The 24,916-nt window shown below is 40.4% G+C and overlaps 1 protein-coding gene across 2 annotated transcripts in view; it reads left to right on the top strand.

The window, feature by feature from the left end:
- The first annotated feature begins 5,743 nt into the window (after positions 1-5,743).
- The window catches only part of LOC124039215 (serine/threonine-protein kinase SBK1-like), a 52,505-nt gene continuing 33,332 nt past the window's right edge, over positions 5,744-24,916 (top strand). Inside the window, exons 1-2 of one of the 2 annotated variants that reach the window (XM_046355121.1) lie at positions 5,744-6,388; positions 6,512-6,633. In XM_046355121.1, the coding sequence (XP_046211077.1) occupies positions 6,596-6,633 (38 nt within the window). In that variant the 5' untranslated portion in view covers positions 5,744-6,388; positions 6,512-6,595. Of the gene's footprint in view, positions 6,389-6,506; positions 6,634-24,916 lie in introns of both variants that reach the window. The other variant, XM_046355120.1, reaches the window with a different exon arrangement.

Genomic DNA, 24,916 nt, shown 5'->3' on the forward strand with positions numbered 1-24,916 from the left:
ATAGAGCATTTCAATTCTGGCAGCATTTAATATAATATAATAATAATAATATAATAATAATATATGCCATTTAGCAGACGCTTTTATCCAAAGCGACTTACAGTCGTGTGTGCATACATTCTACGTATGGGTGGTCCCGGGGATCGAACCCACTACCCTGGCGTTACAAGCGCCATGCTCTACCAACTGAGCTACAGAAGGACCATTTAAATCAAGCATACCAGAGCTCCATTAAATAGAAATCATTTTTGAGTAACAATTTCTCCCAAGAGGATGATGTCCTAGATCAGCTTGCTCTGCAGCTAAAAAAAACAAAGACCAATCAAAAAACTGTTCCATTCCTAAAACCAAAATCAAACAAATTGACTACAAATTGAAAAACTACATTGAAAACTGGACAAACAAAATTAAATTACAAACTAGACTTGATTGTTATCTGTCTATAAATCTAAAAACGTACATTGGCAGAATATCTAAAACTCCAAGATGTAAAACTAAGAAAAAAAATATCTAGGTATTGTAATTTACACTAAGTAGAAACTGAGATGCACTTTCTATGTTCCTACCCAAAATATGACAACCTAAGAAGGGAAACATTGTCACACTGTTCGTAATAATGATGGTCGGACCAAGGCACAGCATATGTTGAGTTCCACATATTTTAATGAAAGTGAAACTAAGCAATGTCAAAATCAAATAAACAATAAACTAACCATGAACCGTGACTACAGATACAGTGGGGCAAAAAAAGTATTTAGTCAGCCACCAATTGTGCAAGTTCTCCCACTTACAAAGATGAGAGAGGTAATTTTCATCATAGGTACACTTCAACTATGACAGACAAAATTAGAAAAAAAATCCAGAAAATCACATTGTAGGATTTTTTATGAATTTATTTGCAAATTATGGTGGAAAATAAGTATTTGGTCACCTACAAACAAGCAAGATTTCTGGCTCTCACAGACCTGTAACTTCTTCTTTTAGAGGCTCCTCTGTCCTCCACTCGTTACCTGTATTAATGGCACCTGTTTGAAATTGTTATCAGTATAAAAGACACCTGTCCACAACCTCAAACAGTCACACTCCAAACTCCACTATGGCCAAGACCAAAGAGCTGTCAATTGGTGGCTGACTAAATACTGTTTTGCCCCACTGTATGCTATGTGCACAAACTCAAAACACATACATTCAAACAATATCCCATAACCCACAGGTGGAAAAAATGCAACTTAAGTATGATCCCCAATTAGAGACAACGATTACCATCTGCCTCTAATTGGGAATCATACACAAACCCCAACATAGAAAATAAACCTAGAACCCCACATAAAAATAATAAACTAGACTAAAACCCCTAGTCATGTCTTGACCTACTCTACCATAGAAAATCTAGGCTTTCTATGGTCAGGATGTGACAAACATACTACCTAGATTTAGAAAAATATATACATCAAACTTTAGACAGATCTCTGATGTTCTTGTTCCTTGTTCTTCATGATGCTCTCTGCGCTTTTAACGGACCTCTGAGACTATCACAGTGCAGGTGCATTTATACGGAGACTTGATTACACACAGGTGGATTGTATTTATCATCATTAGTCATTTAGGTCAACATTGGATCATTCAGAGATCCTCACTGAACTTCTGGAGAGAGTTTGCTGCACTGAAAGTAAAGGGGCTGAATAAGTTTGCACGCCCAATTTTTCAGTTTTTGATTTGTTAAAAATAAATATCCAATAAATGTCGTTCCACTTCATGATTGTGTCCCACTTGTTGATTCTTCACACAAAAAAATACAGTTTTATATCTTTATGTTTGAAGGCTGAAATGTGGCAAAAGGTCGCAAAGTTCAAGGGGGGCGAATACTTTCGCAAGGCACTGTACATATGAGATGAGTAATGTAGGGTATGTAAACATCATATTAAGTAGCATTGTTTAAAGTGGCTAGTGATATATTTTACATCAATTTCCATCAAATCCCATTATTAAAGTGGCTGGAGTTGAGTCAGTGTGTTGGCAGTAGCCACTCAATGTTAGTGGTGGCTGTTTAACAGTCTGATGGCCTTGAGATAGAAGCTGTTTTTCAGTCTCTCGGTCCCAGCATTGATGCACCTGTACTGACCTCGCCTTCTGGATGATAGCGGGGTGAACAGGCAGTGGCTCGGGTGGTTGATGTCCTTGATGATCTTTATTGCCTTCCTGTAACATCGGGTGGTGTAGGTGTCCTGGAGGGCAGGTAGTTTGCCCCTGGTGATGCATTGTGCAGACCTCACTACCCTCTGGAGAGCCTTACGGTTGAGGGCGGAGCAGTTGCCGTACCAGGCGGAGATACAGCCCGCCAGGATGTTCTCGATTGTGCATCTGTAGAAGTTTGTGAGTGCTTTTGGTGACAAGCCAAATTTCTTCAGCCTCCTGAGGTTGAAGAGGCGCTGCTGCGCCTTCTTCACGATGCTGTCTGTGTGAGTGGACCAATTCAGTTTGTCTGTGATGTGTATGCCGAGGAACTTAAAACTTGCTACCCTCTCCACTACTGTTCCATCGATGTGGATAGGGGGGTGTTCCCTCTGCTGTTTCCTGAAGTCCACAATCATCTCCTTAGTTTTGTTGACGTTGAGTGTGAGGTTATTTTCCTGACACCACACTCCGAGGGCCCTCACCTCCTCCCTGTAGGCCGTCTCGTCGTTGTTGGTAATCAAGCCTACCACTCTTGTGTCGTCCGCAAACTTGATGATTGAGTTGGAGGCGTGCGTGGCCACGCAGTCGTGGGTGAACAGGGAGTACAGGAGAGGGCTCAGAACGCACCCTTGTGGGGCCCCAGTGTTGAGGATCAGCAGGGAGGAGATGTTGTTGCCTACCCTCACCACCTGGGGGCGGCCCTTCAGGAAGTCCAGTACCCAGTTGCACAGGGCGGGGTCGAGACCCTGATGACGAGCTTGGAGGGTACTAAGGTGTTGAATGCCGAGCTGTAGTCGATGAACAGCATTCTCACCTCCTCAAAAGTATATCTGTCGTTGCGAATGTCAGACTCCACTCTGTGAGGCACATCAATCTGCAGGTTGAACATGGTATGATTGTAGACTCCTAAATTGTTAGTGCAGTTTGTTTAGGTGATTTTACAGCTAACTAGCTACCTTACATGCTGATATAATCTTTGGTATTATTGTGTGTAGTTAAATTTTTAGCTACCAAGCTAGCTAGCCAGTGTGGCATTCTGTGTTTTACATTATAGCCATTACCATATATATATATGATTAAATATTATCTGATGTTGGCTGTGTGAAGTATCTGCATTTGTGCACTTGAGCATCATCATGAGATTAAACAACTGCTTGCTACATCTACTTGCCTGTTTGTGTGTGTGACAATAACTGAGTAACATGGTGTGGCCTGCATGTTGCAAAACTGTAGATAACAGCCCAGCAGATGCTTTGTCCTTGTGTTTGTATGTGACAATATTGAGCACATGGTGTGACTTGCTGTATCTTACAAAGTTGTGGTTAATCAGGTATAGGGAGGGGTGGTCATCACGAGCTTTAACTGAGATGGAAAAATACTGAACAACACAATAGGAGGAACTGAGCAACTGTTATAACTAGGGGGTGATACCAAAATGAATCTATACATCGACGGAGGGAGGACTCCAAGAAGCGGCAAGAGGCGAGGACCCGCTTGCGCGCCTGCGATAGGCTGAGCAAGTCTAAACCACGCTCAGCCTCTACTGTGATAGGCCAACAGACGGGTTGGAACAATGTCTATCACAGTATAAGAACAACTGTTTACGTACATCCTGTCAGTTCCCTGTTCTGCCCTGCGTGGCATTACAGTGAGCCCATATATCCAAAAGTTGCATTTGCCATTTATTACTTAGCGAATAAAAAATACATAGTATACAATCGGTGACTCATTGTTATATTTATCCTGATACCAGATTCGAATTTACACAACTCTAACACCAGCCACCCCACAGAGAGCATTGCATTGTTGATTTTTTTCCCACAGCAATTTCCCATGTTGCTACCAACCTTATAATGCCAAAATGAAACAAAAAATATTGTTCTCACATATTATTGTTATTTAACACCGTAAATTAAAGGAATCAATGGTTTTGGGAGTATTTTTCCTTTAATATTTGTTTTTTTTAGATTATCACATTAATATTACTATTTGTGTTTATTCATCTTATTTCTATACATAAAAAACGATTGTAATATTTCTCTAATCACCATCACTATTGTTATCATAATTTATCTTTTTACTGTTATGGTCATTATCTCACTTCGCTTTAGCAACAGTGGCTTTGGCATTCATGTTAATAAAGCTTATCTAGAGAGAGAAATCGTAAATAAAACCCATGTTTTCTTTGGATTTGTAATGTCTTTATTATTTTGTGAGTGTAATGTTCACTCTAGATTTGTATTGTTTATTTCACTTTCGTTTATCATCTAGTTCACTTGCTTTGGCATTGGAGAGAGAGAGAGAGAGAGAGAGAGAGAGAGAGAGAGCTGTTGCTCTATTTGTTCACAGCTCATATGAACTTATTTGACCCACACTGCTCCCTGTTGTCATCCCACAGTATTTACCCTTTAACATGGTTTATGACAACCCGGTTCCCACGGTAACCCAGAGGAAACTCTCAGCCTCATTGCTTCTTGCCCAATTCCCAGAGAGAAATCTTGAACCTCTCAAAAGGTGACAACATCTAAACGATGATATCAACTATAACTGTCTTTTCAGTACATATTCCTTGAACAGGAATATACTGCAACATAATACCCTGATGGCACTGATATTGTTTCAAGATATAGGCAAGTCATATTCTTTGCACTGTCATAGTTGTTACCTAGACTGATGCTCCTTTTTCTTTCCTCTTCTGTGTGTGCAACCATCTTATTTTTTGACACCCTGTAGGCCTAGGCTGTCTTAGTTCTGGAGCAGTGGGTTTTGAGTGGAACAAGTGCACTGCCTGAGGGGGATATTTTTAAATATATTTTTTACCTTTATTTAAATAGGCAAGTCAGTTAAGAACAAATTCTTATTTTCAATGACGGCCTAGGAACAGTGGGTTAACTGCCTGTTCAGGGGTATGATGAAGAGAGAGAGAGAGATGAAGAGTTCCCAGGGGTACGATGAAGAGTCCCCAACAGTTCAACTACTCTACTCATCAACCATTCTGATCCGTGATTTCTTATGATGCTCTCAAAGGATTAGTGGAAGACTATGCTCTAAGGTTGTCCCTGTTATTCCAATCCCATTCCACTAATCCAATCTATTTGGGTTGACAAAGATGACTGGATGCTTTTGCCTGTTGTTAAACATGGAACCACCAACCAGTAGGCTAAATTAATTGAAAGTCATGCCCCAAATGTTACCTATAATATGGACACTTGGCAAAGTCACTGTGAAGAAGTACTTGAGGGCATAAGCGTCTGAATTATGCAACAGTCATTGGTGTAGTAGGCAAACTGGGCGCTAGGACCCAGTGCACGTTAGCGCTGCTGCTGCCAGAAGATGGAGACCAGACGGGAGGGAACAAGAGGAAGAGGTAAAGCAAGAGGTTTTACTCCGCCCAATTATGTCCTCGTGAGATAAGACATTTTTGTTTGGACGTCTATGAGAGCGTGTCGGATTACGTGAAGCTTATTTGATCAAATATGCATTTCATAATGTTTAGGCTGTTGCAAATGTAATGATATAAGTGGATGATGCATTCCGGCAACTTTCAGAAAAACTACTTGGTTGTCCCTGTTGTTCACACGTGTATCTGCACTCTCATTGGCTAGAATTGTAACACCTGATCTCGTCTGCCTTCAATAATTGAGGACATGTATTTCCATTGTTAGAGCGGTCCCTCGGCTATCTTGTAGGCTAAATAGAACATATCATCTTTGGGAACAATGAAAGAGCTGTCTGGTAGTGCCACAGAGAGATTGAGATTGTGAACAGTTGTGAAAGGGATAGTAAAAAACGAACCACATATTCCCTTACTTGGAGTAACAGACAATACCAGCCTGACGCATCGAGGAGAAATTGAGACACAGTGAATAGGTGCAGATAGAGAGTCGGGTCATTTTCCACGCAGGTTGAAAAGTATGCTGCAAATGAATGAATTTCATGTGGTGCTGAATTGGGTCATGCAGACCACAAGAAAAGCGAAAGACACACACACCCGCCTCCCGTTGCCTTGCAGGTTGAGCGGTGTGCGCTTTCCATAGAGGAACGGAGCATCTTGCCACCCATTACCAAACCGTAGAAGATAACGGTGTCAATTCTCCATTGGCACCGAATAATCCAAAACAGAAGAGTGCCTTTAAGCACGGAACCAGTCAGAGAATTACCAACACAGACGAGAAAACGAGACACAAACCCGGACCGCAATTCAGTTCACAGTGTAGGCTATACTTTTTTTTCAGATGAAATAACACAGCGTAATTGTGCTTTTATTATAAACTGTCATATTATTGACTCATTCGTTAATGTTGAAATATGATTCATTTAATTTAAATCAGAATAGATCTAAAACAGGAGATATCGTCGACCAGACCCCAGTGAATCAACCGGTCAATTGAAGAGTGCAGGTGCTCCTTGCACCGCGCGAATGCAGGACCACGGAGGAGAGAGACAGGTCGCCAGCAGGTGAGTTTAGTTTCAACATCTGATCAGATTATCAAACACAGATCATTTGAAAGTTACCTGATTAACATAGGCTAGCCATACATCGTGTAAGATATGATGCAATGGCAACTTAAATCATATGAACCGTTATTTATTGGTCAGTATAGGGTTTGTTTGTAGGCCTATGATGCTTTAGGCTATATGCATCACAGAGAAAGATCCCTAATATTTTTTGAAAAAGTGCATCATTTTTTGGTGTAGTCTGAAGATTTCCAGTGGACTTGATTGTGGAATATTCATTCAGCAGATTGGGGCCATTAGGCCTATTTCCCATATATTTAAGGAACATGTTCTCTATACTTTAACTATACACCATGCAATGTGTTTTCTTTGAGGAAAAGGTGACATCTTCATGATAGCTTTAAGGGGCAAGGGTATGAGGTCAGGTCAATGTAAAAGTGATCTCTTCTGAACCAAACTCACTGCGACAACACCACCATCCTTTTCATCCCCCAACATGTATTAATCTATTGGCTGTACATTTTAAATCAGGCAGGATATCCTTTACCGGGCAGCACTCTGCATTTGCTATTCAGTACCATTATACACAAACAGATTAATGAAATTGGCACTCAGGAGGCATCATAAAGTGAGTGTACAGTCTGGTCAGTGGCGGGAATATCTCACTGGTAATGCCCTGAAATGCATTTAAATGAGTGTCTGACTCTTGAACAAAAAAACAATAAAAGCCGCAAGCCTTCTGGGGAGTAATGCACTCTAAATGAAACATGATGACAGCGAAGAGTTGGACATTCATTTAATTCACCATGTATTGCTTGATGACGAAACAATACTTCCTTGCCTTGACCTTGTATGGCAATAACAGTACCATACTTTGTTTAAACCTTTACACACGTGGAAATAGGCCTATGGGCCAAATGTAAATGTTTCTAACTGAATAAATATGGTAGCAATTGAACGAGAACACTTTGGAGATTATGGAGAAATGATCAGACCAACGGTGAGGAGACAACAGTTCTCCTGACTGAAGACTGAATTCAAACATTAAAACTGTTGATTTTATGTGCATTTGACATTTACTGTACTTTTTGCAACATTGGTCAATAATGGAATCTGAAAATACTCCGGATACATTCAGTAACATAATAACAATATTCATGAAAATGTTGAGGTAGGTGCAGCATATAAGAAAAAAATATTACAAAGGTTTGAGTGAGAGGCCTAACTGGTGTCTCCAAGTGGACACACATCTGTCCAAACTGTGCACAGTTCCTTCGTAATGTCAATGCACTTTTATGACTCAAGGAAAGCGCCTTCAACTATAAAGGTGCTTTTCTTTAAGCTCCTAGCTTTGCCATTGAGGAACTGAAGCAGGTAAAACTTATCGTTTTCTGTTTGGAACACAGCCCTGCATCCCCACCATCAAACAATTACTGTTGTTGTTTAGGCAATCCCCCCAAAAACATCCATTATAAATCTCAGTCTGGGTCAGGTGGGCATCATTTGTGAACATGACTAGCTGAGATACACTAATATGATCTTACAGCGTTAGGCTTTCACAAGGCACTTCAACTAAACATTTTGTAACTTTGGTGCACATAGAATGGACTTATGAGTGCACATTTCCTTCAAAATATGACAAACATAGGCTCATTCTGTTTAGGACAACCCAGGGTATGACACATGTCATCCTTGTAACTGTAAATCAAACATAGCGATCAGAAATGTTGATATTGTAAATGACATAATGTTGAAATATGGAAATGCAAAGTTCATATTTGGACTCACGGGTGTGTGGTTGCATCCAATGTCAGCATTACAGGGATTGTCAAGGACATCAGCTACACCTGCACATCTATGCAATATCACCAGACAAAATGAGAGTGAGAGAAAACCAAATAAAACAGACAAACAAGGAATATTCAATGACCTTAAAATACCCTATACTCAATTCCAAGAATCAACACCTTTATTTATTATCATACGAAGAAAGCCTGTGTAAATGGTTAGTGGGTTTGGATGCAGGTTAATGTTTATTGTCATAAGTCTTGTCCTGGAGGGAGAATGGAGCGATTTTTTTATATTTTTTTTATTTTTTTATAATTCAAATTTTTATTTACATATTATAATATTTTTTTTAAATTCTCGTTAGTAGGGACGTCAAACGTTCAGCCTGCTGCATAGGACCTATGGATGCTCTAGTCTAGAGCACCTGGTTAAATTGAGCTTAGGAGGATGTTTTTGAATCTCTAAATGGTTAAACTTGTGAAATATTTGATAATTAAAATATGCGAGTTTGCTTTATTTACTATCATCCTAAATTAAAATATTGAATTATTTTGTCATATCTAATTAATCTACAGTATATTACGCTACTTTACATGACGTGGACAGTATGTGATACTACATTACACAAGCTGACATTTTGACCACATCGAATTTGGAGGGAAATCACACATCCTTTTTACCTCAGATTGCTGATGTTAGTATAAAAGCTTATAGTCACAATGACCTGAGCAATTCCTTAAAACAGATCAATATCTTTGGCTTTGTACTGTTGATTTTGTCATAGTCGCTGGGGCTCGCAGGACTTAGAACGCAGCTATCATTTTCTTTCTGAAATGGAACGGATCATTTGGACGGTCTCTTTTATAAATGTCGCTGGCCACACACCAATACACAGATTTGAAAGTCAAACTTTAGTCACTGTTGATATCCTATGGCCAGTCTTGATTTGTTGAAGTTAACAGAAAAATGTGTTTGCTCTCTTTTTCCATGATGGCGGTCACCCAAAATCAACATCTGCCATTCCAAAATGTAGATAGAAGCCTTCTACAAATTCTCATCTAACCAACATGTACAGTGGCTTGCGAAGGTATTCACCCACCTTGGCATTTTTCACATTTTGTTGCCTTACAACCTGGAATTAACACAGATTGTGAAACAAACAAGAAATAAGACAAAAAAACAGAACATTTGAATGTGCATAACTATTCACCCGCCCAAAGTCAATACTTTGTAGAGCCACCTCTTGAAGCAATTACAGTTGCAAGTTTCTTGGGGTATGTCTCTATAATCTTGGCACATCTAGCCACTGGGATTTTTGACTGTTCTTCAAGGCAAAACTACTCCAGCTCCTTCAAGTTGGATGGGTTCCGCTGGTGTACAGCAATCTTTAAGTCATACCACAGATTCTCAATTGGATTGAGATCTGGGCTCTGACTAGGCCATTCCAATACATTTAAGTGTTTCCCCTTAAGCCACTCAAGTGTTACTTCACTTTAGCAGTTAGGGTCATTGTCCTGCTTGAAGTTGAACCTCCGTCCCAGTCTCAAATCTCTGGAAGACTGAAACAGATTTCCCTCAAGAATTCTCCTGTATTTAGCGCCATCCATCATTCTTTCAATTCTGACCAGTTTCCCAGTCCCTGCTGATGAAAAACAGGGTTCTCAGGGTGATGAGAGGTGTTGGGTTTGTGCCAGACATAGTGTTTTCCTTGATGGCCAAAAAGCTACATTTTTGTCTCATCTGACCAGAGTACCTTCTTCCATATGTTTTGGGAGTCTCCCACATGCCTTTTGGAAAACACCAAACGTGTTTGCTTATTTTTTTATTTAAGCAATGGATTTTTTTCTGGCCACTCTTCCATAAAGCCCAGCTTTGTGGAGTGTACGGCTTAAAATGGTCCTATGGACAGATACTCCAATCTCCGCTGTGGAGCTTTGCAGTTCCAGTTATCTTTGCTCTCTTTGTGGCCTCTCTGATTTAATGCCCTCCTTGCCTGGTCTGTGACTTTTGGTGGGCGGCCCTCTCTTGGCAGGTTTGTTGAGGTGCCATATTCAATTTTTTAATAATGGATTTAATGGTGCTCCATGGGATGTTCAAAGTTTTTGATATTTTTTTATCTGATCTGTACTTCTCCACAACTTTGTCCCTGACCTGTTTGGAGAGCTCCTAGTGGTGTTGCAGACTCTGGGGCCTTTCAGAACAATTGTGTTTGTATATATACTGAGATCATGTGACACTCAGATTGCACACAGGTGGACTTTATTTAACTAATTATGTGACTTCGGAAGGTAATTGGTTGCACCAGATTTTATTTAGGGGCTTCATAGCAAACGGGTGAATACATATTCTCGCACCACTTTTCCGTTTTTTTATTTTATTTTAATTTTAAATTTTTAAATAAAAAACAACAACATTTTACCACATTTTCTCCCCAATTTTGTGGTATCCAATTGTTAATAATTTCTATCTTGTCTCATCGCTACAACTCCTGTCGTGGAAATTTCCTGTATTACCAAATTATGAGAGAGCAAACCACACACAAGTCAGAGTTACAGTGGGGCAAAAAAGTATTTAGTCAGCCACCAATTGTGCAAGTTCTCCCTCTTAAAAAGATGAGGCCTGTAATTTTCATCATAGGTACACTTCAACTATGGCAGACAAAATGAGAATAAAAAAATCCAGAAAATCACATTGTAGGATTTTTTATTAATTTATTTGTAAATTATGGTGGAAAATAAGTATTTGGTCACCTACAAACAAGCAAGATTTCTGCCTCTCACAGACCTGTAACTTCTTCTTTAAGAGGATCCTCTGTCCTCCACTCATTACCTGTATTAAATGGCACTTGTTTGAACTTGTTATCAGTTTAAAAGACACCTGTCCACAACCTCAAACAGTCACACTCAAAACTCCACTATGGCCAAGACCAAAGAGCTGTCAAAGGACACCAGAAACAAAATTGTAGACCTGCACCAGGCTGGGAAGACTGAATCTGCAATAGGTAAGCAGCTTAGTTTGAAGAAATCAACTGTGGGAGCAATTATTAGGAAATGGAAGACATACAAGACCACTGATAATCTCCCTCGATCTGGGGCTCCACGCAAGATCTCATCCCGTGGGGTCAAAATGATCACAAGAACGGTGAGCAAAAATCCCAGAACCACACGCGGGGACCTAGTGAATGACCTGCAGAGAGCTGGGACCAAAGTAACAAAGCCTACCATCAGTAACACACTACGGCCGCCAGGGACTCAAATTCTGCAGTGCCAGACGTGTCCCCCTGCTTAAGCCAGTACATGTCCAGGCCCGTCTGAAGTTTGCTAGAGAGCATTTGGATGATCCCGAATAAGATTGGGAGAATGTCATATGGTCAGATGAAACCAAAATATAACTTTTTGGTAAAAACTCAACTCGTCGTGTTTGGAGGACAAAGAATGCTGAGTTGCATCCAAAGAACACCATACCTACTGTGAAGCATGGGGGTGTAAACATCATGCTTTGGGGCTGTTTTTCTGCAAAGGGACCAGGACGACTGATCCGTGTAAAGGAAAGAATGAATGGGGCCATGTATCGTGAGATTTGAGTGAAAAAAACTCCTTCCATCAGCAAGGGCATTGAAGATGAAACGTGGCTGGGTCTTTCAGCATGACAATGATCCCAAACACACCACCCGGTGCAACGAAGGAGTGGCTTTGTAAGAAGCATTTGAAGGTCCTGGAGTGGCCAAGCCAGTCTCCAGATCTCAACCCCATAGAAAATCTTTGGAGGGAGTTGAATGTCTGTGTCGCTCAGCAACAGCCCCAAAACATCACTGCTCTAGAGGAGATATGCATGGAGGAATGGGTCAAAATATCAGCAACAGTGTGTGAAAACCTTGTGAAGACTTATAGAAAAAGTTTGACCTCTGTCATTGCCAACAAAGGGTATATAACAAAGTATCGAAATAAACTTTTGTTTTTGACCAAATACTTATTTTCCACCATAATTTGCAAATAAATTCATTAAAAATCCTACAATGTAAATTTCTGGATTTTCTTCTCATTTTGTCTGCCATAGTTGAAGTGTACCTATGATGAAAATTACAGGCCTCTATCATCTCTTTAAGTGGGAGAACTTGCACAATTGCTGGCTGACTATAATACTTTTTTGCCCCACTGTATATCTTAAAGTCCACATTTAATTATATGAGCTTCACCATAGCCCTATGACTCTCAGATCAATTCAGTGTCTATAAATGAATTGTCTGAGAGTGCTTACAAAACAGTTCTTAGTATCATTTATAGCTAAGACACACCCATCTCAACTCACATGACGAATAACAGATCTTAGGATCATTACACAAATAACCTTTTACTTGAAAGAGGAGTATATTTATAGCATTAGCTATAAATTATTGTTCAGTTTAGTCTCCTAAACAAAGTTCTTATCTCGCTCTTGGTACAACATAGTACCAAACCTTTACCTTATCCAATGGAATATATCAATTGTCAATTCTAGATATTCCCATCTCAAATACACACCCTCCTGGACAAGCTCACCGAGACATTGAGCCTCTGAAGGTCATATACTAGATCAAGATAAGGGCAACCTCAGAGGGGACATGTAATAGTTACAGACACATTCCCATAAGAAGACAAGGCTGACCTCTCCCCTCTCTGGGCCCCTAGTGACTATGCCCTAGCAGAGAAGGGATAACTGCAAACTGCCAACAGTATTATCCAAAAGAAGACATCCTAACATACAAATACCTCACCTAAGCATTATTATGTAAATAAAACATCTTATTTATGAATGTTACCTAACTATTTCTGATTCATCCCTAACAATCCCCTCTCAAGGGACATTTTCCCTTCTGGAGAATCAGAACATTAAATACATACTTAATATTTAAAATAAAATAAAAAATAAAATCCCTTCAATGTCAAATACCTTAGCTAATATGTAAGCTTTCTCCCTTCTGAAACTAAGTGTACAACCTTTATTCTACAAGACTGAATTGCACATATTTAATAACACAGAATAATCCATTTGAGGAAAATAAAAACATAACATAACATAGAAATGCTCCATGAGAACATGAGAACCAGTATCTAAACACAGGCCTCATCACAACATATAGGACAGTCATCCCTCTAAGTCCTTGTGCTCAGAGATGTAGTCAGGAATAGAGAATAGGTCAGGGAAATCATTCATATTCCAAATCATAATTAACAACCCAACTATTTATCCAACCAAAATGTAGAATTACATTCCTCAGTGATTCAAATTGGTCTTATCACGCAAAGTAAAAAACTCAATTTAACACACATCAATATTAGCAGAATTTACATTCATATTGACATTCAGTATAATTATCCCATAATTCTACTATTAACTTTTTAAATCATGATTATAATACAGATCAGTATCTCAATGCATTCTTAATATAAATTACTATAATTTTACATGGTGTAGACATCTACAATCAACCTGATACCACAGAAGTCTAAAACAATTTTAGTGGCACAGTTGACCAACCCCCTCTCTCAGGCACTGATTCTTCTGGCGTCCTTTTCGTTCTTCTTCAGATAGCTTTACAGTTCAAAGTGGATAGCCCATGATAATGTCCCAATTTCAATGTCTCATCTTTACCACTCATTATGTCTTGTCCAGTCATCAACCAGTATACCAGCAACATAAGAAAAGGTTAGAACAGATCTCTCTCCATGCTCACTCCACGTGGACTCCTCTCACGCTCCTGAGAGAAACATGAAAGAAAAGCAGTTGATAGCTTAGATCTGATGCTGTACACCGATTTCTGGCTTGGTTCCTTTCTCTCAGTAGAAGTGGTTTTGGAAGGGCCTTATGCAATGCCTTTGTCACTCTTCTTCAGCCAGTTACAGGAGGTTTTGAGGTACACACACTTCTGTCCAAATATCTCTTCCATGCATTAAGATATCGTCTGATGTCACTTTTCATGATAACCTCGAATGAACAGATCAGAACAACAGTTTAGTTCAGTTCAATAACTACATGATAAATTATTACTTTTACCAATTATTCTTAATACACATATCCATACCTAAACATATTTCAAAGAGAAAAGATATACTCCGCATCACACTGTCAACTCCACCGTAGAGCCAAGGATCACGAAGTTAGACTTTTATCCCCTCGGGAATAGAACAGAACAAACACAACCATACAATACACTCAACAATACAACACACTCCTTCACATATCACTCAAGGTGTATAAACTTCAATCCAAAACCTCACAAAACGGAATCCTCCCCCATGTCTTACACATATCTCTCCATGAGAATAATGTAAAAAACAAACTACTTACTGGAAAAAAATAAAACAAAATTTCAAATAACCTAATCAAATAAAAATCACTAAACTGAAAAAACCCATATGGTCATAGGAAAATAAACTTAAAGCAGCATACCCTTAGTTAAAAGCAATGCCCTCTCCTTCTTCACATTGGTCCAAATTACAAATATGGCTAAGAACTATAAACTCAAACATATTTATCAATAACACAAATGATCTTGAAATCAGTATTACAATTGACCATACATTCATTATCCAAATGGCCTTCCAATGAGGGTGATCAAGCCACAACGGAAGGTCATTATAGAGGTCATAGGTCATACAAAACCTTTCAAATAAGTATTTTTTACTATATTAGACAAATTGCAAAAATAGTCAATTATTTCCTACTTGCTTGTATCTCAGTTTCTCAGTACATTCCTTTATTTAAAGAATTAACGTGTTTAATTAAAACTCGTAAAAAAATCCATGTGCGTGCATGCCCCTTTAAGATACCTTTGCACTAAAACAAATGGAAAACTCACCAAACCCAAAGGATTAAAAAAAAAAAAAAATCAAACATAGTATTTTTTTTAAACACCAACAAATAGTCATAAATGTTTTATGTGTGTATTTGCAAACCTTAATGAAAAAACAAAAAGTTCCAGGCCCTTTTCAATTTGGTAGTTTATGGCCTCAATCTCACTCACTCTCCCCAAGATTATAGTCCCAGGACACATTTCAAAGAGAGACCATGAAACACCTATTTTCCCAGAAAAAAAACACAAAACACTTTGTTAGTATTCATGATACTACATTGATTCAGAAACTCAAGTGAACTATAAACCAAACCTAATGATAATTCCACTGTACCTCAAATCATTAATCGTAAGTTTTAATCAACATCAAAGTATATGTATGCTTAAATGAACATGCTACCCTTCGATACAATTATCCTGATATCATTACTATCTAAATGTAATACTTTTTTCCTCTGTCGCAAATGTAGTACATTTCTCAGCGTAAGGAATCAGTCGTTTAATCCCAGGCATTTAATAAACACGTAAACGTGTTCTTCCACGGCTCATTCAATTTACATATTTTAGATGACTTCCATCCGTCCTAGAAGAAGGAATCGTACTCAAACACATCAGATAATACAATGTTTAATTAAGTAAAATCAACTCCTAAAATCAACAATAAACAGTAAATAAATAAACAAACCCCTTTAATCAGCAATCTAATAATTTCAACCTGTTGATATACATTTAGTAAAAACTATCCTGATAAAAATCTAAACAAACTTTTTTCCACTCATATCCACAATGTTTTCATTCCCCAAAGTTCAATACTGTTCAGCGCATACATTAATGATCTTCCTTCTGTCTGTACAGGGTCTGAAGTTCCAATGTATGCAGATGATACAGTGGTACATGCATACAAATAACAAACAACAAACTTCACAAGAACACACTACTATAATGGTTCAGATGACAAACTTGCTCAGAGACTCATGTTTGCATCTCAATAAAAAAAACAGTCTGCATGTTTCTCACAAAGAAAACAACTGATGCACCTGAGACAGATCTCTATGTATCAAGGGAAAAGCTCCCGGGGGTATCTGATTTTAAGTACCAAGGCATCACTGTGCTTCTTTACACCTGCATTGCTTGCTGTTTGGGGTTTTAGGCTGGGTTTCTGTACAGCACTTTGAGATATCAGCGGATGTACGAAGGGCTATATAAATACATTTTATTTTTTTATTTGATAAATTCGATTCATACTTGATTTCAACCTCTCTTTTAAAAAGCAAATAAAAAAGGTAACTCAAATAACCATATTCAACCTAGCTAATTTCCCAAACACATATGCAATTGGTTTTGACTATAGAGGTAACAAAACTATAATTCAAATCTATGATACTCCCCCTGGAACTCTAGGGGCAGTATTTCATTTTTGGATGAAAAAACGTTCCCCTTTTTAAACAAGATATTTTGTCACGAAAAGATGCTCGACTATGCATATAATTGACAGCTTTGGAAAGAAAACACTCTGATGTTTCCAAAACTGCAAAGATATTATCTGTGAGTGCCACAGAACTGATGCAACAGGCGAAACCAAGATGAAACTTCAAACAGGAAGTGAGCAACATTTTTGAGGCGCTGTTTTCCATTGTCTCCTTATATGGCTGTGAATGCGCCCTGAACGAGCCTACACTTTCTGCCGTTTCCCCAAGGTGTCTGCAGCATTGTGAGACGTGTTTGTAGGCATATCATTGGAAGATTGCCCATAAGAGACTACATTTACCAGGTGTCCGCCCGGTGTCCTTTGTCGAAATTGGTGCGTAATCTTCAGCTGCAAGCATTCTTCCATGTGATTCAGAGGAGAAAGCAGACTTCCACGAACGATATATCATCAAAGAGATATGTGAAAAACACCTTGAGGATTGATTCGAAACAACGTTTACCATGTTTCAGTTGGAGCGAGTGGTCGCATCTGCACGTCGCTCCAACGGGTAGTATAACTTTTTCATTATATTTCATTATATCACAACGGTTTGATTTGTCTTATCCTAGCAATTTCTTCTCAGCTAGCTACATAGCCGTCTTTGTATCAAAGATAATTGCGTAATTATCGTATTTCGCCGTCCTAACGTAGTCTTCACTAGCCAGCTAGCTAACGTCCACTGATTAGCTGCACTGGGAAAACTATTACACTCAACTGAACGACTTGATTAGTTTAGTGTTAGCTAGCTACATAGCTGTCTTTGCTGTCTTCGTATCATCGTATCCAAGATAATTGTGTTGTTTAGGTTTAGAGTGTGTAGTCTTAGAGTGATTATCTTAATTTACCGAGGTTAGCTAGCCAGCTATTTGTCGTCCTTAACGTAGGTGACTCTGCTAGCTAGCCAACAGCTAGCCAACGTCTTCTGTATAGAACTCAACTACCCGGTCGCATTCACAGGTTGTATCACATTTTCACTTCATTTCATTACAGTACAACGGTTTGATTTGTTTGATCGTAGCTAGCTACTTAGCTAGCTACATAGCCGTCTTTGTATCAAAGATAATTGTGTAGTCTAGAGCGATTTTCTAGGTTCGCTAGCCATCTATTGTCGTTCTTTTAACGCAACGTAACGTAAACAACACTGCTAGCTAGCCTGCTAGCCCCCGAATAGCAACACTGCAGAAACTATTCACTCAACGGAACGACTTGATTAGTGTAGTGTCAACAACGCACCCACTGCCAGCTGGCCTACTTCAGCAGTACTGTATCATTTTAATCATTTTAGTCAATAAGATTCTTGCTACGTAGCTTAACTTTCTGAACATTCGAGACGTGTAGTCCACTTGTCATTCCAATCTCCTTTGCATTAGCATAGCCTCTTCTGTAGCCTGTCAACTATGTGTCTGTTTATCCCTGTTCTCTCCTCTCTGCACAGACCATACAAACGCTCCTCACCGCGTGGCCGCGGCCACCCTACTCTGGTGGTCCCAGCGCGCACGACCCACGTGGAGTTCCAGGTCTCCGGTAGCCTCTGGAACTGCCAATCTGCGGTCAACAAGGCAGAGTTCATCTCAGCCTATGCCTCCCTCCAGTCCCTCGACTTCTTGGCACTGACGGAAACATGGATCACCACAGACAACACTGCTACTCCTACTGCTCTCTCTTCGTCCGCCCACGTGTTCTCGCACACCCCGAGAGCGTCTGGTCAGCGGGGTGGTGGCACCGGGATCCTCATCTCTCCCAAGTGGTCATTCTCTCTTTCTCCCCTTACCCATCTGTCTATCGCCTCCTTTGAATTCCATGCTGTCACAGTTACTAGCCCTTTCAAGCTTAATATCTTTATCATTTATCGCCCTCCAGGTTCCCTCGGAGAGTTCATCAATGAGCTTGATGCCTTGATAAGCTCCTTTCCTGAGGACGGCTCACCTCTCACAGTTCTGGGCGACTTTAACCTCCCCACGTCTACCTTTGACTCTTTCCTCTCTGCCTCCTTCTTTCCACTCCTCTCCTCTTTTGACCTCACCCTCTCACCTTCCCCCTACTCACAAGGCAGGCAATACGCTCGACCTCATCTTTACTAGATGCTGTTCTTCCACTAACCTCATTGCAACTCCCCTCCAAGTCTCCGACCACTGCCTTGTATCCTTTTCCCTCTCGCTCTCATCCAACACCTCCCACACGGCCCCTACTCGGATGGTATCGCGCCGTCCCAACCTTCGCTCTCTCTCCCCCGCTACTCTCTCCTCTTCCATCCTATCATCTCTTCCCTCCGCTCAAACCTTCTCCCACCTATCTCCTGATTCTGCCTCCTCAACCCTCCTCTCCTCCCTCTCTGCATCCCTTGACTCTCTATGTCCCCTATCCTCCAGGCCGGCTCGGTCCTCCCCTCCCGCTCCGTGGCTCGATGACTCATTGCGAGCTCACAGAACAGGGCTCCGGGCAGCCGAGCGGAAATGGAGGAAAACTCGCCTCCCTGCGGACCTGGCATCCTTTCACTCCCTCCTCTCTACATTTTCCTCCTCTGTCTCTGCTGCTAAAGCCACTTTCTACCACGCTAAATTCCAAGCATCTGCCTCTAACCCTAGGAAGCTCTTTGCCACCTTCTCCTCCCTCCTGAATCCTCCGCCCCCTCCCCCCCCTCCTCCCTCTCTGCAGATGACTTCGTCAACCATTTTGAAAAGAAGGTCGACGACATCCGATCCTCGTTTGCTAAGTCAAACGACACCGCTGGTTCTGCTCACACTGCCCTACCCTGTGCTCTGACCTCTTTCTCCCTCTCTCTCCAGATGAAATCTCGCGTCTTGTGACGGCCGGCCGCCCAACAACCTGCCCGCTTGACCCTATCCCCTCCTCTCTTCTCCAGACCATTTCCGGAGACCTTCTCCCTTACCTCACCTCGCTCATCAACTCATCCCTGACCGTTGGCTACGTCCCTTCCGTCTTCAAGAGAGCGAGAGTTGCACCCCTTCTGAAAAAACCTACACTCGATCCCTCCGATGTCAACAATTACAGACCAGTATCCCTTCTTTCTTTTCTCTCCAAAACTCTTGAACGTGCCGTCCTTGGCCAGCTCTCCCGCTATCTCTCTCTGAATGACCTTCTTGATCCAAATCAGTCAGGTTTCAAGACTAGTCATTCAACTGAGACTGCTCTCCTCTGTGTCACGGAGGCGCTCCGCACTGCTAAAGCTAACTCTCTCTCCTCTGCTCTCATCCTTCTAGATCTATCGGCTGCCTTCGATACCGTGAACCATCAGATCCTCCTCTCCACCCTCTCCGAGTTGGGCATCTCCGGCGCGGCCCACGCTTGGATTGCGTCCTACCTGACAGGTCGCTCCTACCAGGTGGCATGGCGAGAATCTGTCTCCTCACCACGCGCTCTCACCACTGGTGTCCCCCAGGGCTCTGTTCTTGGCCCTCTCCTATTCTCGCTATACACCAAGTCACTTGGCTCTGTCATAACCTCACATGGTCTCTCTTATCATTGCTATGCAGACGACACACAATTAATCTTCTCCTTTCCCCCTTCTGATGACCAGGTGGCGAATCGCATCTCTGCATGTCTGGCAGACATATCAGTGTGGATGACGGATCACCACCTCAAGCTGAACCTCGGCAAGACGGAGCTGCTCTTCCTCCCGGGAAGGACTGCCCGTTCCATGATCTCGCCATCACGGTTGACAACTCCATTGTGTCCTCCTCCCAGAGCGCCAAGAACCTTGGCGTGATCCTGGACAACACCCTGTCGTTCTCAACTAACATCAAGGCGGTGGCCCGTTCCTGTAGGTTCATGCTCTACAACATCCGCAGAGTACGACCCTGCCTCACACAGGAAGCGGCGCAGGTCCTAATCCAGGCACTTGTCATCTCCCGTCTGGATTACTGCAACTCGCTGTTGGCTGGGCTCCCTGCCTGTGCCATTAAACCCCTTCAACTCATCCAGAACGCCGCAGCCCGTCTGGTGTTCAACCTTCCCAAGTTCTCTCACGTCACCCCGCTCCTCCGTTCTCTCCACTGGCTTCCAGTTGAAGCTCGCATCCCCTACAAGACCATGGTGCTTGCCTACGGAGCTGTGAGGGGAACGGCACCTCAGTACCTCCAGGCTCTGATCAGGCCCTACACCCAAACAAGGGCACTGCGTTCATCCACCTCTGGCCTGCTCGCCTCCCTACCACTGAGGAAGTACAGCTCCCGCTCAGCCCAGTCAAAACTGTTCGCTGCCCTGGCCCCCCCAATGGTGGAACAAACTCCCTCACGACGCCAGGACAGCGGAGTCAATCACCACCTTCCGGAGACACCTGAAACCCCACCTCTTTAAGGAATACCTAGGATAGGTTAAGTAATCCCTCTCACCCCACCCCCCCTAAGTTTTAGATGCACTATTGTTAAGTGACTGTCCCACTGGATGTCATAAGGTGAATGCACCAATTTGTAAGTCGCTCTGGATAAGAGCGTCTGCTAAATGACTTAAATGTAAATGTAAATGTTAATTTGGAAAAAAGTTTGGCGTTTTGATGACTGAATATTCGGGGTTTTTTTGGTAGCCAAACATGATGAACAAAACGGAGCGATTTCTCCTACACAAAGAATCTTTCAGGAAAAACTGAACATTTGCTATCTAACTGAGAGTCTCCTCATTGAAAACATCTGAAGTTCTTCAAAGGTAAATGATTTTATTTGAATGCTTTTCTTGTTTTTGTGAAAATGTTGCCCACTGAATGCTACGCTATATTCTACGCTAGCTATCAATACTCTTACACAAATGCTTGTTTTGCTATGGTTGAAAAGCATATTTTGAAAATCTGAGATGACAGTGTTGTTAACAAAAGGCTAAGCTTGAGAGCTAGCATATTTATTTAATTTAACTTGCGATTTTCATGAATAGTTAACGTTGCGTTATGGTAATGAGCTTGAGGCTGTATTCACGATCCCGGATCCGGGATGGCTAGTATCAAGAGGTTTTAACATACTACCTTACTAGTCTGGCCCAAGCTTGCTCTTCAACATTAATACCCATTCAGTCCTCTGCCAACAGGCTCTCAAACTACTTGTTAGGAAACCCAATAGCTATAGAAAGCATTAAGCTCCTGATTTGGAAAAAATCTTATGCAATACACTGACGCCTGTCTTGTATTCAAGATTCTAAATGTCCAGGCTCCCTCACTCTCAGTACTTTTATTGAAAATAAAATCCAAACTTTAATTTAACAGCATACGAAATGACTGTATAGTTCCTTTAAAGAAAAGTACCTTTAGTCAATCTGCTTTCAGTGTGAGAGTTAACCATGTCTGGGATACCCTGCCATTAGACACACACACACAACTGTGATTAACGATGCACTGTCCCTGTAAAAATAAAAACTACTCAAACTGCAATCAACTTTAATGACCTGACATTGTTCCACATAATGGAAACAGATTATAATGTTAGACGACATGAACGTTCTTGCTCAAATTCACTGGTGTTCACTAAACAATCAAACCAAGAATCAATAACTATCAGAATATATTATCAAAATGTTTCCTTACACACACCTGAATCACTTTCAGGTCAACATATCCTATTCCTTTTTTTCTCAGTGGGCAAAAATTGAACCCCTCTCATTTCAACGTTTTTCCTTACCTCTATCGTAAGATTAAACCAAACTTTACAACTTTCTCTTCTCTTTCCTCTTCACACTTATGAAATGTCCAAGACTTTAAAAATAACACACACAGTGCCAAAATTATAACATGTGTCAGTCAATCTATAAGAATGAAAAACATTTCGGTGGGCACCACTCTATCGCCATTATCTCTCCGCTACTATTTAGAATTTCTTTAATTTAGTTAACTGTCTCCTCTATTGATACAGTCATTTAAATACGACTCCATTCTCAATACATTATTCCAGCAGATAATTTAGTGAACAGACACCGTCTTGCATCAAAATTAGCTTCACTATTATTTTAAGTTGAATGAATGAGTCTTTCAATTTGAACCAAACAAGCTATTTAAAACAGTCCGTTTATATCTTCACCAAACACTAGCGACCGTATCTTTCCAGGCAAAACATACAAATAGTTTAATTACAATCAAAAACTCAGATTTTAGTTAGAGCATTGGCTAGGAACCAAACCCGGGCCTCCAGCTTGGGCGGCAGCTATGCTCACCACTATACCACCAACGCAATGTGAATGACTAAGATTTTTCGCAAATAAACCCACTTTACAATTGTCTGTATTCGTAAAATCAAGAACCGTCACTTTCGGCAATTCCCAGAAAAATAGCCCTAATTTAAAGGCCCAAGCTTTACTCTGGGTATGATTCTCACATGCCAAATGAATAGATTAGCAATCAAAGACTAAAAATCGACATTTATAGACTAGGAAACAGATCTTGCGCCTTTTAGTAAAAGTAGATTATTTTCTCTTGCAACATATTTCAATTACTTTACTACATCACATTAATCACGCAATGATAATTAGTTTGATGGAAAACCTTAGGCTTTGTATGACATTATCAATTACGTCTAGATTCCCTCTTAATTCGCTCTAATTTATGGAAAACAGTTTATTCTATAAATCCCGCAACTCCTCTCATACTATGAAGAAAAAATAAAACATTTTCAGACCTTAAGGGCAGTTTTATTTAAAATGTTGTACCTAGATGGAAATAATCCAATAAGCGTTTTATAGTTACATCGTTCGGGTAAGATAACCAAAAGTGGACACACTCTAATCAGTTTCTAGAGCTCAATTTCCCAGATTTTGTAGACTAGTTTAATAGTGCTTAAAACCTGTTAAGTCTACCCCCCACTTTTTCGAACATTCTGTTAAAAATCGCGCAACATTTCAGCGTCCTGCTACTCATGCCAGGAATATAGTATATGCATATGATTAGTATGTGTGGATAGAAAACACTCTGACGTTTCTAAAACTGGTTAAATCACGGCTGTGACTATAACATAACGTGTGTTTCATCGAAAAGTACAAGAAAAACTGATCAATGAAAACTGGAAAATATATCAATGCGCCACTTGCATGTATTGTCTATTGGAAAGCAAATTACATGGAGCTGAGATTGCAAGTCCTACAGCTTCCACACGATGTCGCCAGTCTTGTCAATTGCCTGCGCTTTGTTTCTTGGTCAAACGAGTGAGAGAGAGCCCATTCCTTCCGGTCTCCGACAGGATGTTTTGGATGAGAAATTTCCGACCATGATTTGAAGACGTGGAGCTATTGAATACACATCTCCCCGTGATCAATTTGATAGATTATTAACGTTTACTAATACCTAAAGTTGGATTACAAAAGTATTTTGAAGTGTTTTGTGAAGGTTTATCGTCAACTTTTTTAATAAAAAAAAAATGACATTGCGTTTTAAAACGCTGTTTTTTCCTGGATCACACACTCTTCATAGATCGATATTTAGGGTATATATGGACCGATTTAATCGAAAAAAAGACCCAATAGTGATGTTTATGGGACATCTAGGAGTGCCAACAAAGAAGATCGTCAAAGGTAATGAATGTTTTATATTTTATTTCTGCGTTTTGTGTAGCGCCGGCTATGCTAATTATTTTGTTTACGTGCCCTTCAGGTATTTCGGGGTGTTGCATGCTATCAGATAATAGCTTCTAATGCTTTTGTCGAAAAGCATTTTAAAAATCTGACTTGTTGGCTGGATTCACAACGAGTGTAGCTTTAATTCAGTACCATGCATGTGTGTTTTAATGAACGTTTGAATTTTAACGAGTGCTATTAGCATTTAGCGTATTGCATTTGCATTTCCAGATGGCTTGATGAGAGAGCAAACCACACTTAAGTCAGAGTTATATCATAAAGTCCATATTTAATTATATGAGCTTCACCATAGCCCTGTGACTCTCAGATCAATTCAGTGTTTGTTTTTGTTTTTTGAATAAGGTTATTTTTTTCATGTCACTTCACCAATTTGGACTATTTTGTGTATGTCCATTAAATTAAATCCAAATAAAAATCAATTTAAATTATAGGTTGTAATGCAAAAAAAATGGAAAACCACCAAGGGGGATGAATACTTTTGCAAGGCACTGTCTGATTAATATTGTTGCACATGTACTGTATGTGTAAATATGTTTAGGTTTTCAATATATCACAAACAGTTTTTCATATTGATTGTTAATTTGGACACAACTGTATTTTAACATTGGGGTATTTATCAATATGTCTTGTTA

The sequence above is a fragment of the Oncorhynchus gorbuscha genome, linkage group LG07 (genome assembly GCF_021184085.1).
Source record: "Oncorhynchus gorbuscha isolate QuinsamMale2020 ecotype Even-year linkage group LG07, OgorEven_v1.0, whole genome shotgun sequence".
In the NCBI taxonomy this organism is placed as follows: Eukaryota; Metazoa; Chordata; class Actinopteri; order Salmoniformes; family Salmonidae; genus Oncorhynchus; species Oncorhynchus gorbuscha.